The 19671-nt window shown below is 37.0% G+C and overlaps 1 protein-coding gene across 1 annotated transcript in view; it reads right to left on the reverse strand.

The window, feature by feature from the left end:
- DNAH14 (dynein axonemal heavy chain 14) overlaps positions 1–19671 on the reverse strand; it is a 321116-nt gene that overhangs the window by 279610 nt on the left and 21835 nt on the right. Inside the window, 5 exon segments of the mRNA XM_055324379.1 lie at positions 1044–1188; positions 5526–5588; positions 13702–13814; positions 14931–15083; positions 18266–18396. Of these exon segments, the coding sequence (XP_055180354.1) occupies positions 1044–1188; positions 5526–5588; positions 13702–13814; positions 14931–15083; positions 18266–18396 (605 nt within the window).

The following is a 19671-nucleotide window of genomic DNA, read 5'->3' on the forward strand; positions in this document are numbered from 1 at the left end:
GATAATCTAAAGTCTCCTCTGCCTTCCCACCCATCACGAACCAATAAATTCTGTCATAAAGTCACTCATTAAACAACCTATATAGCTGCCCAACCAATTTCCTTCTAGAATAAAATCATATAAAAAATACTCCTCTATGAAATGTCTCAACTTGAATTTAATCCTTTTGAAACATTCATCTCAATAGAACTATAAAAAATGTACTTCACCTGTAGTGACTAACTTCTCTTTCTTCATTAACTCTTTTATTTATTCATTCACTCAAAGACTATTAAGCACCTATTATGTGTCAGCCACTGTATATAATCAATTCTAAAATAAGCTATTGATTTATAAGTATTAACCTTATAACACATGTATAGTCAACACAGTTTTTGATTATCAAATGTATAACTTGTCTAAATCCTTGTACTATTTTTAAGTCTGGTGATTATCAGTTTTACTTTTTAGTTTCTTCCTCACTCAGTTTCTACCTTATTCAGTTGGTAAATGAAATAAAAGTTGCTGGAATCCTGTTCAACTGTATATTAAACACCTAAAAGATATACTTCTATGTATTTTAACCTCTTTGAAAAAAAGAACTATTCCATATAAAACTGAATTAAATCATTCATTAGAAAGGTTACCCTTTCTTAGAATTGTAGACTAGAAGAATTCATAAACTTAACCTAAACCTCTGGGCTGTAACTTACGATAATTTCTTGACATGTTATACTGAGAGAATAGCTGGTAACATCAATTATGTACTAGAGATAATTATTTATAAATGATATTGTATATTTAGAGTTTTGAAAATAAAGAAGGAGCTTCATAACAGACTTAGGTTGAGTTTAGTTAGGGAAGAAATTATGCATAAGGAATGTAAATTCTTGTAAATGGCTATCAGAGGGAATAATGTTCTTTGCGATATTTTAGAACATTAGTCATGCATTGTGATCGTTTACTAATGGATCTAGCAATATGTAACCCTCCAATTCAACTCTGTTTGTTCTTCCTGGTTTCTGCATACAAACATTAGCATATGGTAATGCATTTCTACCCACCGTAATGAGGCATATGGCAGATGGATGATCTTCGTGTTCATAACCTTTTTTGATATCAACTGCATCTTCACAAAGTCCCTTTATATAAAGCAAACAGCCTTGAAATAACTCATCGGCCCAAAAAAGATGGTGGTACAAAAATGACCTGAAAGTTAAAGAATTTCCACAGACTTATCTCCCATTCAAAATCAGTAAAATCGATTTGGAGATAAGTAGTATAATTTGTTTGTATCCAAATGTATGCTATCTACTACAGTTTAAGTGATGTTAATAAACATTAGTAAGCATGACACGGTTTATTTGGCTGATAATGTTGAAAGCAAGGCTGTGGTATTGGGTGTGTTGAGTAAGAACAAAACAGGAGGGGGAAGAAGTGATGATGTTACAATTTTATTTATGCCACCAAGTCCTAATAGTCTTGAAATATTAGGCAGTGATATCCAAAAGGAGTTGCATTTTTCCTATTAATCTAAATTTACTTTTTCCCTAATTACAGGGAAAAAAAATTAACTGGATTAGGAACCATTTGGAGAATGTTTCTTAAATTCTCCAACCACCTGAGTCCTAAAATAGAAAAGATGGGCCCTTCTCTTTCCTAGGTCCCTTTCTACTGTCTGGTCATGGTCACAAAGGTGAGATAGATCACTTCCAATAACACAAGACAGGCCAAAGGAGAAAAGAGAAGAATGAGAGAAAGAAGGTGCCAAAAAAATTGGATCAAGAAATGCAAACTTTTCTGTGCATCAGTGTATAAAAAAGAGGAGGTCTTCTGCCCCTCACTGATCCCTTGTGGAGTGGCTGTTTTTTATGTATTAATATTTAATATTGTGAACGATATATTAACATTTAATATTAATATTTTATATTGTATATTAAACCTTTTGCTGTCTTTCCATTTTACCGGCAAGAGTTTTATATACCATGAGACCAGTGAAGCTGAAGCTCTGTGGGCCCTTTATTCTTTCTGCCTCCTGCAAAGCATGAGCTCTGTGTCTCAGAGAAGGCCTCCCTACACTACGCAGCCCTCATGTCATCTGAAGCTACTCACAGAGGTGGAGCGGTTTGTGACATGCCTGAGTGTCTAGCACAGGGAGAAAAAAAGATCACACATTCCAGAAAGTGAAATGCCAAACATCAGACCCAATCTTGACATTTATTAACAAAATAGTGATCAAAATTCACATAGTAATGGATTCACATTACTCAGAATTGTTTAAAGCTTTCTTTTCTTCCTTTAAAAAATATAGTTGATTTTATTTGCAGATTTTAACACAGATATGAAGAAATTATGGAGAGTGCATTATAAAAATAATTAACAGTGGGGAAAGCATGAAAAAAATGTAGAATTGTAATGGTAAAATCTGACAAGACAAAAAATGCATCATTCAATGACTATTCAAGCATAGGTGTTATGAGGAACTCACCAACAGACTTACATTCCATTATAATAGAAAACTAAATCCATTCTCTAAAACTTAATTCACAAGTTAGAACTGCTTGGTAACAGAAAATATGTCACAGAAACCTATTAAAACTAGGATCCTGGCTTCTAGAAAAATGGAATAAATGGACTTTCCACTATTATTCCCTCTAAGTACAACCAAAAACCGTGAACATCATAAATCAAGTGACATAAGACACTGAAAGGCAAAGAAGACTGACTGGCCAAGAATTACATGGCGCTAAGGTCTTTGGGTTTTCTTTTGCTTCCTCTATTCCAGGCTTGGAGTTGAAGAAACCAGCAACCTGGAAACACCTACAGGTGCCAACAATAAGCCTGCCATCCAGCTGAAGAATCAGGAAAGGGGCAGTCAAGAATGCAAGAAAATTTTCAACAATAACCATTCTATTTCAGCGACACCATAGAGAAGAGTGTGGAGTTTCATCCTCAGCAAGGGGTAACAAGGCTTCCCTAGCATTCCTCTGAGGGCTTCCAGGGAAAGCTGAGTCGGGAACCAGGAATTTCATCTTCCCTGGGTAGGAGCAAGCAAAGAAACAAAGTCAAAGAAACAAGACATAAAAAAGAACTAAATGGAAATTTTAGAAATGAAAAATATAGTGACTAAAATAAAAAATACATTGGCTCAACAGCAGAATGGAATGGACAGAGAAACAAATCAGTGAACTGAAAGAACAATAGAAATTACTCAATCTGAAAAACAGAAAAAAATAACCAGGCCCTCAGGGACCAGCAGGACTATAAAAAAGATCTAGCATGTGTCTGAAGTCCCGAGGGAGAGGAGAAAGAGGGCAGGGCTGAAAAAATACTTGGAGAAATATGAATGAAAATTTACCAAATTTGTCAAAGAATGCACACAGAGGTTCAAGAAGCCAGGGTGACCTAAAACAGGATAAAGAGAAAGAAATCCAACCAAAACACATCAAAATTCTGAAAATTGAAGGCAAAAGAAAAAAATCTTGAAAGCAGCGAAAGAAACATCTATAGAAGAAAAGCAATCTGAGTGACCACAGAGGCCAGAAGACAACGGCACCCACTTTTCAAATGCTGAAAGGAAAGAACTGTCAGGGCATAGTTCCATATTGGGCAATTAATATTCTTCAGTGAAGGAGAGATTAGGACAGCTCAGAGAAAGGAGAATTAAAGAATTATTGCAAAATCAGACCTGCCCTAAAAGAATGGCTACAGTTCTCTATACAGAAATTAAGTAACAAACTATAAAAGAGGGAATCCTGGAACATGGAGAAGGAAGCAAGAACATGATTAACAAACCAAACTGAACACATTTTAAAAATGTAGGAGCATCTGGGTGGCTCAGTCAGTTAAGAGTAAGACACTGGATTTCGGCTCAGGTCACATATCAGGGTAGGGCTCCAAGCTCGGGTGGGGGGGGTCAGGGGGGTCTCCCTCCTCCCTCCCTCTCCTTCTGGCCCTCCCCCCACTCTCTCTCTAAAATAAATACATCTTAAAAAAATAAAAGTAAAAATGTATAGGTTATCTTCTTATAAGTTTTATAACTTAGGTTTGATGATGGAAGCAAAAATGATAATTCTTCTGATACAGTGCCAAATGCAGGTAGAGTTAATATTTAAGATAAAGATAATTACACTATAAACAGAGGAAGGAAAAGGGACATAAAGCTAATGTTTGTAGAGTTCACGCCAACTAATAATATGACAACACTAGTAAATTGTATGTTTTGCACATGTATTACACCAACAGCAACCACTAAAAAAGTTACACAAAAAGGTGCATTAAAAAATACTATAAAAAATCCAAAAAGAATTCTAAGAAATATTCAAATAATCTACCGGAAGAAGAAACAAAGTGGAGGGAAGAAACAGAAACCAAAAAATAAAGTGGCAAACTTAAGCCCTAAAATATAAACAATTAGATTGAATGTAAAAAACAAAACAAAAACCCACAATGAGATACTACCACACACCTACTAGAATGTCTAAATGAAGAAACATTGACAACTGCAAACTTGGAGAGGCTGAAGCACTCAGATGTTGCTGGTGGGGATGCGAAATGGTACAATCATTTCTGAGGAAACCTAAACATGCAATCACCATAGGACGACACTCCTGGGCATGGCCGCCAGAGGAAGGAAGATTCGTGGTCACGTAAAAACCTGTGTGTGAAGGTTTATAGCAGCTTCATCTCTAATGATCAAAAACTGGAAAGCAGGAGGCATACTTGAACTAGGAATGACTAACTGTGGCACAGCCCTGCGTGGAGGACTATCAGTAAAGGCGGCAGCAGCCTGGGAAGAGCCTCTACTCCCAGACTGCAGACTGCGTGATTCCATTTCTACAACATTCTCGGAAAGACAAAACCCCAAATGGGGAAGACCACCATTCTGGTTGCCCACAGCTGTCCTACTAGTAAGTGTGCAAAACATGACCACTGGGAGCCACAGAGATCCCTGTGTGTCATTTTTCATAGCAGCATTCCATCAAGGTCACCTCAGGGTACAAGGTTCAAAAACAAAATGTGGCTGCTGGAGATCCTGCAGAACAGGATTGGCAGCCAGCTACGCGTAGGATATGTAGGACAGAGTCATTTCCTTTCTGGAAGCATTTAAATCAAGTGACCAAAGAGAATCATCATAATGTCTTCACAGCACTGTGATTTCCTCCTGTCATGGACTGGCAGACCAGGAAATAAAGTAAGTGGGTATAATCATGTTTCTATGGAAATTGTGTTTAGGGGTGCCAGGGTAGCTCAGTCATTGAGCATCTGCCTTTGACTCAGGGCGTGATCCTGGTCCTGGAATTGAGTCCCACATTGGCCTCCCTGCAAGGAGCTGCTTCTCCCTCTGCCTGTCTCTCTGCCTCTCTGTCTCTCATGAATAAATAAAATCTTAAAAAAAAAGAAATTGTGTATAAAAATAAGATAGGTTAAATTTAACCATAAAGTGACTTTCCAGTCACTGAGTGAAAAATGACTTAGACTTGCTTCCATCCTACATATTCAAGGTACATACAATTTTTAAAAATGCTTTGTCCATCAAAACTTACCTGCTATTATCTGTCTTAATTCTTCTAACATTCAATTTCCAAGTAACGAATAATTTATTAATTCTGAAAGGAAAAACATTTCTTACATTCTATATTCATAAATCATGTATTCATATGGAATACTAGATTTCCTGGAACATGTTTTACTTATCCTAAATTTTACCTAAATACTAGACCATATCACTTCTCTCCCAAACTATCAATGGAACATAACAGCAAGAGTTGTTGCAATTCTCATAGACACATAATTTAGTTACATCTCAATAATATAAAAACTAAAAACATGTATTCTTGCCCCTTATCTAATTTATTAGCTTACTATTTTTAAGAGACTCATATTTCAAGAAGAATCAGGATTCAGTTTCCAGTGATAATGAAAAGGTATACTGATAAGAAATCATTTTATATTGATATGTAAAGAAAGACAGTGTGTGTCATTTTGATATCTAATATTTATGTTTCTGAAAAGATGAAATTATCATTTTAAAATTCCAAAGAACTCATCTGAGAATAAATTTAATGATGTTTGGTGGTACTTTCGAGGTGATGCTTGTTTGCCAAGGTGAGATTCCTCATGTAGCAAGAGGAGCTGGTGGGGCAGGAGTGCCCCAGAAGCCAAGCTACTCATCTTACTGGCTGACTGAGAATCAGAAAGAATCCTGTGATGTCACAACACAAACAGGCATACCTGAAGCCTCAGAAATCAGAAATGCTTCTAACGTTAGGTCAGGCTCCCAAAAGGCATTCTAGCTAAATTCCTATCTCACTTTTCTCTGGTCATGGAGCCTCAGGACTCTAGAAGATCCCTGGAAAGAATCCCAGATGAATCACCCCAATGATAGTGTTAGGAGTGTCCACACCAGGCCACAAAGCAATGCTTCCAGGCAGGCCCCCAAGGTTAAGAAGCTGGTGCTGCTGTGAGTCACCTCCACACTTTGCACTGCCAGTGGAAGCTGCCAATGCTATAGATTTACCTCATTTTTCTACTTGAAATGTTACTTGTTACAAGTTAGTCTTGTAACTAACTTGTTAAACATCACAAAATATGTTAAAAATAAAATTCAAAAATCCAATGGATTTGTAAGTTTTAAATGCCTAAACTTCAGTTTATACTTTTAACATGAATAAAGAAAATGTATCATTTTGACCATGGACTAACTGATGTCACATGTTCTATAAAAAGAGGACTCATCCCAGGTCAACTGTGTTTCAAAAGTCTAATTAAAATTATTTCTAGAGGAGTGGAGCCCAGGATTTATGACAGGCAAGGCAACCAGTGGAAAGTACAGCAGGGACAGTTTAAATCAAAAGATGCAGACCATACTGCTCTCCACGATACCATAAGCTGGTATTACCGCCTGCTTGCTGGCAAAACAACTGTCACGTGGACTCTGGAGGAGGATCTGGTCAGACCCATGTCTCCCTCAATCACCTCTGCGGCCACGTGACGTGGGTCGAGACCCTAACGGGGCCAGCTCCGTTGCCCGTTTATTATCTTTCTGGCCCTTACCACTCACTGAAATATAATCTTATTTCCTTATTATCTATTTCCCTCCATTAGAGTGGAAGTTCTATAGCAACAGGAACCTTATATATTTTTCATGTGGTTCTATCTCCAGTGCCCGTGACAATAGAACAACAGAAGTACACAGCAAATATCTGTTCTATGAGTAACTATTCTGCCACAAAATCCATTCACTTCTCTTATTAAAAACTTCCTCAGGTTCTTAGTTATTTCAATTATTTATCATATTAAATGTAACCACTGAGATGTCTGGGTGGCTCAGCAGTTGAGCGTTTGCCTTCAGCTCAGGACATGATCCTGGAGTTCTGGGATCGAGTCCCACATTGGTCTCCCTGCATCGAGCCTGCTTCTCCCTCTGCCTGTGTCTCTGCCTCTCTCTCTGTCTCTCTCATGAATAAACAATCTTTTTAAAAAATGTAACCACTTAAAATATTACTTATCTTTTTCCCTAGTCTCCAGCAGATAGCAGCAGACCACAAGAAAATACAGACATCAGAAACAAGAACATCATTGTAGTGGCATGATACAGTGACAGCAGCCACCCTTGTTGGGAGCACAGCACCACATACATACATGTCAAAGGACTATGTTGTACACCTGAAACTCATGTAACAGCATGTGTCAATTAATACAAAGAGAAACAAGGGGAAAAAAAGAAAAAAAAAACTAGATATAAACACTAGAAGAACAAGTCTGGGGCTACTGTGTGAAGGATCAGGAGTCTAGAAGTCCTGGTCTCCTGTCATGTCCCTTAGAAACTAGATACATTTTTAAATGATGACCTTGAATCAACAAGCTGCCCAACTCCCTAATTCTCTGATTTATTTTCCATTATAGCATTCCTTCTCTACCTGATATCTTACATATCTATATGTTTATTCCCTCCCGCTGTAAGTTACTTGAGAGCAGGACATTGTTTCTTTTGTTCAATTGAGTATCCCCAGCATCTAGAACAAGGACTGGTTCTTAGCAAACTCTCAGTATATATGTTTCATGAATAACTGCATGAAAAACAAAAGGCAAGTTAAGGTCATTATCGTTAATTTAAATTCAACCACAAAAAATCTTTTTCTTATAATATTTATCATAAAATATAAGTTTTAATACTTAAATGAGTAAATTTTATCTAAAAAAATTTTATTCAAGTCTAATTGACACACAGTATATTAGTTTCAGGTGTACAACACAGTGATCTGATGTTTGTAAATACAGTGAACTGATGAGCACAGTGAGTTAGTCTGTTAGGGTACAGTTAACGCAATATTACTGACTGCCCCTTAGTCTACTGCATAACTCCAAGTTTTTACCTTCTGATTCTCTTCACTCACTTCATCCCCCTCCCAACACCTCTCCCCTCTGGCAACCCACACCTCTGTCTTCTGTAACTTTGAGTGTAACTTTTGTTTTTTAGGTTCCACATATAAGTGAAATGATATAATACCTGTCTCTCTCTTATTTCACTTAGCATAATACCTTTAGGGTCCCATCCATATTGATGTAAATGACAAGATTTCAGTTTCTTTTATGGCTGGGTACTACTCCATTTTATATATACACATCTTTATCCATTCATCAGTGAATACCATGGTTGTTTCCTTATCTTAGCTATTATAAAAGTGCTGTAATAAACAAAGAAGTGTATGTATCTTTTCAAATTAGTCTTTGTTTTCTTTGAAAAGATATCTAGAAATGGAACTGCTAGATCATATAGTGGTACTAATTTTAATTTTTTCAGGACTCTCCAGACTATTTTCCAGAGTGGCCACACCAATTTACATTCCTACAAACAGTGCACAACGGTCCCTTTTTTCCACATCCTCATCAAACCTTCTTTTTAAAATGGTCATTCTGATAGGAAGTAATATCTTACTGTGGTTTTTGATGTGCATTTCCCTGATGATGAGTGATATTAACCATCTTTTCATGATTCTCTTGGCCACCTGTATGTAGGTCCTAGAAAAATGTCTATTCAGATTCTCTGCTCATTTTCTTTTTTAAAAAGATATATTTATTTGAGAGAGAAAGAGAGAAACACAGTGTGTGAGAGCACAGGGGGAGGGTCAGAGGGAGAGGGAGAAGAAGACTCCCAAATGAGCATGCAGCCTCATATGGGGCTCAATCCCAGGACCCTGATTGACTCAAGACCTGGGTCAAAATCAAGAGTCAAGACGCTCAACCACTGAGCCACCCCGGTGCCCCACAGCTTCATTCTTCTATATATAGTATAATGTCATCTGTAAATAAGAGTTTTACTTCCTATCCAATTTGGATGCCTTTTCTTTCTTTTTCCTGCCTAACTTCTGTGGCTAAGACTTCTTGTACTATGTTGAACAAAACTGGGAAATGTAGTCATCCTTGTCTTGTTCCTAATCTTCAAGAGGAAAAGCTTTTAGCTTTTCACTGTTGAATATTATTTTAGCTATGGGTTTGTCATATATGACTTTTATTATGGTGAGGTATATTCCCTCTATAAGCACTTGGTTGAGGGTTCTAATCATAAATGAATTTTTCAGATGCTTTTCCTGCATTATTGAGATGACCATATGATTTTTTTTAAATGTGGTGTATCACAATATATCCATTATTTTGCAGATGGTGGACCATCCTGCCATCCCTGAAATAAATGCCATTTGACCATGGTATATGATTCATTTTCTAATTTGATTTGCTAGTATTTTGTTGAGCATTTTTGTATCTTCATTAGGGAAACTGGCCCACAATGTTATTTGTGTGTGTCCTCCGGTTTTTGTATTGGCGTAATGCTGGCTGCATGAAATGACTTTGGAAACAAAGAGTTTGAGAATAATAGGTATTAACTACTCTTCGAATGTTTAGTAGAATTCACCAATGAAGCCAACAGTCATGGACTCTTGGGAAGTTTTGGATTACTGATTCAATCTCATTACTAGTCATTGGTCTATTTAAATTTTCTATTTCTTCATGATTGTCTTGGTAGGTTGTATGTTTCTAGGAATTTATCCATTTCTTATAGGTTGTTCAGTTTGCTTATGCATAATTATAGCAACTGTCATGATTCTTCATATTTCTACGGTATTAGTTGTAACTTCTTCCATTCTGATTTTGAGCCCTTTCTCTTTTTTTCTTGGTTAGTCTAGCTAAAGGTTTGTCAATTTTGTTTGTCTTTTCACAGAAGCAGCTCTTGTTTTCACTGATCCTTTCTATTGTTTTTTTTTTTGTCTCTATTTTACTTATTTCCATTCTGATCTTTATTATTTCCTTCTTTTTACTAACTTCAGGTTTCACTCGTTTCTTCTTTTCCAGTTCCTTTGGGTGTAAAGTTAGGCTGTTTGGGATTTTCTTGTTTCTTAAGGTAGGTATGTATTGTTAGGAACTTCCCTCGTGTAACAGCTTTTGCTATATCCTATAGATTTTTGATGTCACATTTGTTTTCATTTGTCTCTAGGTTTATTTCTCCTTTGCTTTCTTCAATGACCTCTTTGTTGTTCAATAGCATGTTGCTTAAGCTCCTTGTTTTTATGGTTTTCCCAGTTTTCTTCTTATAACTGATTTCTAGTTTCATACCATCGTGGTTGAAAAAGATGCTTTATATGATTTCAATCGTTAAATTTATTGAGACTTTTTTGTGGCCAAACGTTATTTATCCTGGAAAGAGTACCATGTGCATGTGAGGAGAAATGTATTCTGCTGCTTTTGAATGTAATGTTCTGTATAATCTATTGTCCATCTAGTCTAATGTGTCATTTAAGGCCAATGTTTCCTTATTGATTTCCTGCATGGGTGATCTAATAATTGACATGGGTTGGGTGTTTAATTAAAGTATCCTCCTATTGTATCACTGTCTCCTCCTTTTAGGTCTGCTGATATATCCTTTATACATTTGGTGCTATGTTGGGTGCATATAATTTATAAATATTATATCCCCTTACCGGACTGACTCCTTTATCACTATATAATGCCCTACTTTGTTTTCTATAAGTCTTTAAGTTTATTTTGTATGAATATAGCTACAACAGCCTTTTCATTTGTTTGCATAAAATATCTTTTTCTATACTTTCACTTTTAGAAGCATGCCTTTACTTCTGAAGTCTCTTGATGGCAGCATTTGCAGGAGTCTTTTTTTTTTTTTTTTAAGTCCATTCAGTCACTCTACCTTTTGATTGGAGAATTTAGTCTATTTACATTTAATTTTTGATACGTATGTACTTATTGCCCTTTTGTGAATCGTTTTTATAGTTTTTTTCTGTTCCTTTATTCTTTCTCTCTTCCCTTGACACCTTATAACATTCTTTAATGTTTAGATTCCTTTCTCATTCATCTTATGTATTCACTGTAAGTTTTTGTTTTATGGTTATCATGAGGTTCATATATAATATCCTATGTATATAAAGGTGTATTTTAAGTTCATAGCAACTTAAATTTGAATAACTTCCAAAACTCTACATTTTTATCCCTTTCTCCTATGTTTTAGGTTTTTTTGTTTTGTTTTTTGTTTTTTTGTTTTAGGTTTTTGATATCACATTTTACAACTTTTTATATATTCCTTAACTAATTATTGTGGTTTTAGCTGTTTTTACTACATTGGTCTTTGACCTTTGTATTAGTGTATAAATTATTAATTCACTACCTTCACCATACATTTACCTTTTCCAGTCAAATTTTCACTTTCATATGTTTTCTAGTCATTAATTAGTGCCATTTCTTTACAGCTTAAAGATGTCTCTTTATATTTCTTATAAGGCTGGTTTAGTGGTAATGAAGTCCTTTAGCTTTTGCTATGTGAAAACTTTTTATCTCACCTTCAATTCTGAATTATAACCTTGCTAGGCAGAGTATTCTTGGTTGCATTTTTTTTTTCATTTAATACTTTGAATATTTCCTGCTGCTCCCTTTTGCCTTGCAAAGTTTCTGCTGAAAAATTTGGTGATAGCCATACAGATATATTTTGTATATAGTAAGCTGTTTCTCCCTCACTGCTTTTAAGATTCTCTATCTCCAACATTTAACATTTTAATTATGCTATATTTTGGTCTCTTTTGGGTTTTTCTTACTTGGAACTCTCTGGGCTTCCTGGACATGATGTCTGCTACCTTCCCCAAATTAAGGAAATTTTCAGCCATTATTTCTTCAAATATGTTTTTCTGCCCCTTCTTCCCCCTCTTCTCCTAGAACTCCTATAACGAGAATGTGATTCCACTCAAAATTGTCCCAAAGGTCACTTATGTTATCTTCACTTTTTAAAAACGTCTTCTTTTTGCTGCTCTGAGTTCCATCACTTTGTCCTCTAGTTTACCATCTAACCCACTCTTCTGATTCATGCAGTCTGCTGTTAAATCCCCTTAGCGTATTTCTCAGTTAATTTATTCTACTTCAGCTCTGTGACTTCCATTTTGTACTTCCTTGTATTTTCTCTCTTGGCTGCAGTTCTCACTGTGCCCATCCATTCTTCTCCAAAGTTCAGTAAGTATCTTTATGACCATTACTTTGAGCTCTTTATTAGGTAATTTACTTATTCCCATTTCATTAATGTCTTTTTCCGAGGTTTTTGTCTTGTTCTCTCATTTGAAGATATTCTTTTGTCATTTTGCCTGATTTTGTTTTTTCCCTATGTATTAGGTGAAACAGCTACCTCTCCCAAACTTGAAGAAGTGGCCTTATGTAGGTGACCTGTGAGGCTGAGATGCACAATTACCCCTGACCACCGGTGCTAGGTGCTCAAGCGGAGTCCCAACTGTGGCAAGGGTGGCACTGTGGCACACCACTGGCTGTGGCAAGACCATGTCTGTGGCACTGGAGGGGCATGGCACTCACATGGCCAGTAGGGATGCAGCTATGGCTAACGATGGATGGGATGCTTGCCCAGATGGCTGTGGTGGACCTGTGGCATGGGAGGTTGGCGTGTGCCCAGGTTACAGGAAGATTGCCAAATCAGTGCCTGCCAACACTGGCATTAGCACAGTAGAATGGGATTGTAAAAATGGTACCTTCCAGCATTTTTCTCCTTAAAAATGTCCCAAAAGGTTCCTGCCTTTCTGACACTCACCTTAAGAATAGTAAGTGGGTCTCCTTTACATGTGGCCTAGATGTTTTTCAAGGTGCAACTTTTGTTCTGGGTCCCAGTGTGAGTTGAGTGTGTATGCAAACCCTTTATAAGCAGGTTCTCCATTCCCTAAGTTCTATGGTTTTTCTGGACCAGTCTCCATTGTTTTTACATTTTGGTGGCTCATCTCTTTGGTGCAGAACCCAAGGATTGGGGTGCCTGATGAGGGAAAAATTCCCTACTCCTCAGGTAAAGTTTCCACATTTTTAAGCTCCCTCCTGTTCATGGGTTGCCACACTGGGGGGTGGGGTTTTTGGTGAAAGTGCATCTCTGTCTCTCCTGTCTTCATCTTGCCTTTAATTTTTGTGGTGGAGTTACTCTCCATCTAGTTTCCAGAACTTTTCCAAAGGAAATTATTCCACATAGAACTGTAGGATTGTTGTGCCTGAGAGGTGGTGAAAGTCAGGATCTCCCTACACCTCCAACTTGTCTAAAATACTTTTATGGAATATCCCATTTCCTCTAATATTCCCCATAAAGATAGAATTATGTAGTAGAACACCCATATCAACCAGGCAGTTGCTATTTCAATAGGGCCATACTACAAATAATTGGGGTTTTTTTCACCTCACCGAAAATTGGAAAATATCCTGAATTGCTGTAATAAAGAGTAACATGTTCTTTCTAAAAGCCATTCCAAGGTAGGTATGAGTTCTATTTCTTCTACATCACCTATTTTAGTAACCTGCAAATATAAAGCACAAAACCATGACTTTCTTTAAAAAATATGCACTATTTTAAAGAAATAAAAAAGCCTATGTTTGCCTCATAACTACTTGCTTTTATAATTAAGGTTGTTCTCTGTATAATACCTCTACCGCTTCATCTATACCCAAACTTGACTTCCCTTCCCATACTACTTCTATACTTGCCATTTTTCTAATGCTATTTCTCATGCTCCAATAGAGAAAGAATAAGAGAAGCTTCTTCCTCACCCTGAGATGCTTTTCACAAATATATGTTCATTTTTTCAGTCTCATAATTTCCACATTTTCTATAAAAGTCATATGTATGAACTCAATTTTAACCACAAGGATGTAGTAGTTTCAGAGGGGCTAATAACCCCATTACCAAGATGCCCTATTTTGACATTCAAGAACCACAGGCCTTTCCTAAGGAATTCCCTTCCTCAGAGTCCCTCTTCCCCAACTGAATGTTAACATTTCCTTAAATTTCTTCTGGCAATAAAAGTACCTCTGTATCAGCACATATGTATTTGTGTATTTTTGTTTATATACAAGCTGTTCCTCCCATTTTCAGTTGATAATACACATCAGGGATATATCTCTACACCTGCACCTACAGATCTGCTTCATTCAGACGTGGCCCTACCCTCACATGCTTACAGTATAGTGTAGTTGGGAGGTTGGGAGAGTAGGGGGAAGCAGACAGACACTAAGAAAACGATCAAAACAAGTAACTGTATAATTACAACTTGTGAGAAGTATGAAAGTGCTATGCAAGAATATAATGGGGGTTTCTACAACTGGCAATGAAGTTTCTGACAAGCCTGAGAAACATTTTTTTCTTTTACTATTATAATTCCTATTTTGTCAGCAAATCCCTATAGTTGAGTTTTCTTTTTAAAAAACTACACTTAATAAAGTATTTGACATTAATTGAATCCTTAAACCTGTATCTCTATAAAAAAGAAAAAAACCTTGCTATTAAATAATTTTCTCCCAAAGAGTATCTTAAACACAAACTGTCTCTCAAATGACCAGGTTTATCTGATATACACAAAGATATTCTAAATTGGATAATATTTTTTCATTAGTGGAAAACACCCACTCTATATTACCTTTGACATAAATGATGCAGTAACAACCCAAAATTCTTTGCAATGTCTAGCTCTGTGGGCAGAGACCACCTGAAGATCATATGGATTATAGAGAACTTGACTTTTTTTCCGAGGAAGGCAATATATAAATTCTCCATCATCTTTTAAAGGTTCCTGAGGTTAAAAAAAATAATTAACTTGATCAAATTAATAAAATGAACAGATTCCTCAGTAAATTTAAAGAATTGGAGATTAAAATTAAGAGTAGTATCACTGAGGAAAGCTGACATCAAATCGTGTCCAAAGTTCAACAAGATCAATCTTATGAAAGACATAATATGTAATTTTCACTCTCATAATGTGGTGAGAAATTCATCTATGTGCTTCCCAATGCATGCTTATTCACATGAAGAACTGGCAACATACCTTTAACACACATGCCCCACTTTCAGTAAATCTGCCAACACCAGAAGCCTTTTGAGCATGCTATTTTTTTTAAAGATTTTATTTGAGAGAGAGAGAGAGAACAAGCAGTGGGGAGGGGCAGAGGGAGAAACAGGCTCCCTGTAGGCTCAATCCCAGGACCCTGGGATCATGACCTGAGCAGAAGGCAGATGCTTCACCCACTGAGCTACCCAGATGCCCCACCTTTTGAGCATGTTAATCTTTTAGTTTGATAATGATGGTGGCTTAGTATTATAATAACTAATATTTGTGAAGTAAATAGTAAATATTTAATAAATAATAAATGTTTCATACATATTATAACCACAGGAATTTAACCCTGTGAATTTAACCTTTTAAATTACCCACAGGGATACAGGGATGATCATCTTATTTTAAGCTCATAAAACAGATGCAGAAATTAGTATTTTGAGAAATTAGGAAATTTGGGAAAAGTCGCAAAGACAGGAAGGGGTAAGTTGAGATGTGAATACAAGTCTGACTAAAACCATGTTCTCATAAAGACTCCTAACTCTGGGAAACGAACTAGGGGTGGTGGAAGGGGAGGAGGGCGGGGGGTGGGGGTGAATGGGTGACGGGCACGGAGGGGGACACTTGACGGGATGAGCACTGGGTGTTATTCTGTATGTTGGTAAATTGAACACCAATAAAAATTAATTTATAAAAAAAAAAAAACCATGTTCTGAGACAGTGCAATATACTTTTTTAAGATTTGTATTTATCTATTCATAGAGACACACAGAGAAAGAGAGAGAGAGAGAGAGAGAGAGAGAGAGAGAGAGAGAGGCAGAGACACAGGCAGAGGGAGAAGCAGGCTCCACGCAGGGAGCCCGACACAGAACTCGATCCCGGGCCTCCAGAATCACACCCCAGGCTGCAGGCGGCACTAAACCACTGCGCTACAGGGGCTGCCCGACAGTGCAATATACTATAATGCCTCTTTCTTATTTACCTGGCATTAGTGAGAAATCAGCCACTTCATGTTATGAAAAAATTTTAAGTGAAATTTATTTCTTTTAGCTTTGGAACTTTCTAATTACTGGCACTTAAAGTTTCAGATCCAGTTTTTCTTCTAAAAAAGTTTTTGTCCTCCTTAAAATATTGTTACTATTTGTCTTTACTCATCTCAGGTGTTCACTGTCTTGTTTGTTGTTGTTGTTTAACGATTTATTTATTTGAGAGGCAGGGGGAGAGGGAGAGAGAGAATCTCAAGCTGACTCTGCAGTGAGCATGGAGTCCAATGCAGGGCTTAATATCACGACCCTGAGATCATGATCTAAGCCAAAAAGAGTTGGACATTCAATTGACTGTACAGCCCAAGCACCCCTCTCTGTCTTGTTTTAACCTCTGATATGATATGCACCCAGAAACCTTATGATAAGCAAGTTTAAAACCTGTAACTAAAATAAAATAAATAAGCTCTGGGTGATGATTTGTACAGTACAGTGGTCTGGTTACAGTTATGTGGCCACTGGAATCATTTTCGTTCTAATTATGTTCCAGAAAGTTGAGGATACTAGAAACTTAATGTAGACATAATTATCCAAGTGGGTCATGTATGTAATTATATCATCCACTTATTAGAAGCATAGTATGTTTCATTTAAATTGTTTTCCATTTAAAAACATGTATTTTTCATATTCTCAACCCTTCCTTTATAAATGAAACATACCTTATTAGTGAGTCCAAGGATATCAAGCCCATCTATACCTATGTGTTTTCTAAACCACCATGCCCACTATATGCCAGATACCATGCCACATTCATTCCTCATTAATTTTTCACAGTTCTCTAGTCTAGAAAGACTAGACTTTCTTTCAAAGTCAAAGAAGCTAAAAGCTCAGAGAGGTCATGAACTTGCCCAAAATCACACAGTGAGCATAGAAATACAGATTCAAAACTGGGCGACTCTGACTCTATAATGCATGGTACTTTGCTTCACATTAATGCTGCCTCTAACAATGATACAAAGACCATTTATCCTCATAGTAACAGTCTAGAGCAGGGATCAGCAAATTATGGCCAGGACTAGGTGCCTACTTCTGTAAATATAGTTTCACTGGAACACAGCCACACCCATGTGTTTATATACTGTTATTGTTTTTGTACTACCATGACAGAGCTGAGTAATTTACAACAGAGATCAGATAGCCTGCAACATGCCTAAAATATTTATTATCTGGCACTTTTCAGAAAAAGTTAACCTGGCCCCTGGTCTAGAACAGTTCTCAATTGTACATGAGAATCACCTGGAGAGTGTCATAAAGTACAGGTCGCTGGGTTCCACCCCCAGAGTCTCTAATTCAGAAGGGCTGGGGTGCAGATGAGCATATGTGTGGCTAAGGAGCTCCAAGGTGATGGTGATGTTCATTGCCTGGGGATTGCCCTTTGAGAATCCTGGGTCTAAAAGTAGGACTAGATGATCCTGCCCAATCTTCCATCTCCTGTAATGAAGGGCAGAGGAGGCAGATCTTACTTCTTCTCACTGCTTGTACCCTCTCTGGTCATGTGACCCTGCACAAGATTAAAAACTTCTCCAAAGAGGAAAGAAGGAGGAAATACAAAGATACTGAGACAGAAAATCAGGTACCAGGCAGTAAGAGTGAAGATACAGTTATAGAAATACATTAGAATTTCTTTTCAAATAACAAAAAAAAAATTGATAAACAGGAATATAAGAGTAGATTCAAATTTCAGGCATATATATCTTATCTGTTCTCCATTCTTGAAATAAGAGAAGTGAAATGACACTCAACACTTTCATAAGCATTTACTATGAAACAATGATTATAATTTGATATTACTGTAATAATGTCTAATTTTGATGTAATATATTGTGAAGTAAAAGAAATTAGGATACAGTTTTAAATGTTAACTCTTAATAGACATACCTTTAGAATAATCTTCTGAATTGCAATTTTGAAGCTTCTGTACTCCAAATAGTGCTGTGGTAACATTGTCTGCCAACCAAACTTTTCTCTTAGTCTAATAATATGTCTTGTCACATCATCATCCTCTGGTTCTGGTTTGGAACATTAAAAAAATATATATCTAATATAAGTGTGAGTATGGGCATCACTTAATAATGTATAATATTCCAAATATTTCTACACAGAGAAAAAATTTAAATGGAAACTTATACTTAATGTTCATACAAAGACTATATAATTGGAAGAGAAAATATAGCTTAAAATTTAATTTTAATAGAAGCTGGAGAAAGGAATATTATTTTTCCATTTAAAAAATATATTACAGGGATGCGGGGGTGGCTCAGTGGTTGAGCGTCCGCCTTCAGCTCAGGGCATGATTCCGGGGTCCTGTGATGGAGTCCCGCATCAGGCTCCCCATAGGGAGCCTGCTTCTCCCTCTGCCTGTGTCTCTGCCTCTCTCTGTGTCTCTCATGAATAAATAAATATTTTAAAAATATATATATATTACAAAAGACCTAATTTCACAATTACACAGATAGTTGGCACAAGACGACACTCAAACAGAAGCCAAATGGGGTGGAAACAGCAGGACCAGGAAAGAAGCAATGACGAGGAAAGGCAGGAATATTCTTCCTAAAGATTCTCATGCAATAGACTTCCTTCCCTTCTCCCTTCCTCCCCTCTTCCCCCTGCCCCTTCTCTCTTCCTTCCTAAAGTAGGCTCCACACCCAGCGTGGAGTCCAATGCAGGGCTTGAACTCACAACCCTGAGATCAAGGCCTGAACTGAGATCAAAAGCTGGACACTCAACTGACTGAGCCACCCAGTTGCCCCTCAGTCTTTATCTTTCTTGACCTCTTAGCAGCTAATGATTCTCTCCTTCTTGAAACACTCTCTTTTCTTGGCTTTTATTCACCATGCTCTACAGCTCGTCCCCTTAGCCCTTCTGGTTTTCTTGATAAAACTAATCATGGGAAGAGAAGCAACCCAGAAACCATGTTGGCAAAACCAGCAATGCTGTGAAGTTGTTCAAGAATTCTGGTTCTCTAGAAATCACAAACATCAACTGATCAAAACAACTTCTTAGAAACTCAGGACTAACGAGCCTGGAACTGTTGTGTAAAATGGTGTCAGGACCAGGATACAATCCTACACAACCCTAAGAGTAAATTCCTCTTTTAACTTTGTGCCTTACCTGTCTCACCCTAGTCTAGACCCTATCAGTTGCTTAAACACAGAAAGAACTTTAATGTAATTTAACTGAAAAAAAAAAGCCAGTTAATAATAAGATAGAAGGCAAAGTACTGACGCTTAGGGACAGTACAAACTGCTTATGTCCAGCTGACAGGTAAGCCATGCAGACTAGGA

Source organism: Nyctereutes procyonoides, unplaced genomic scaffold, assembly GCF_905146905.1.
Source record: "Nyctereutes procyonoides isolate TBG_1078 unplaced genomic scaffold, NYPRO_anot_genome, whole genome shotgun sequence".
NCBI classification, from domain to species: Eukaryota; Metazoa; Chordata; class Mammalia; order Carnivora; family Canidae; genus Nyctereutes; species Nyctereutes procyonoides.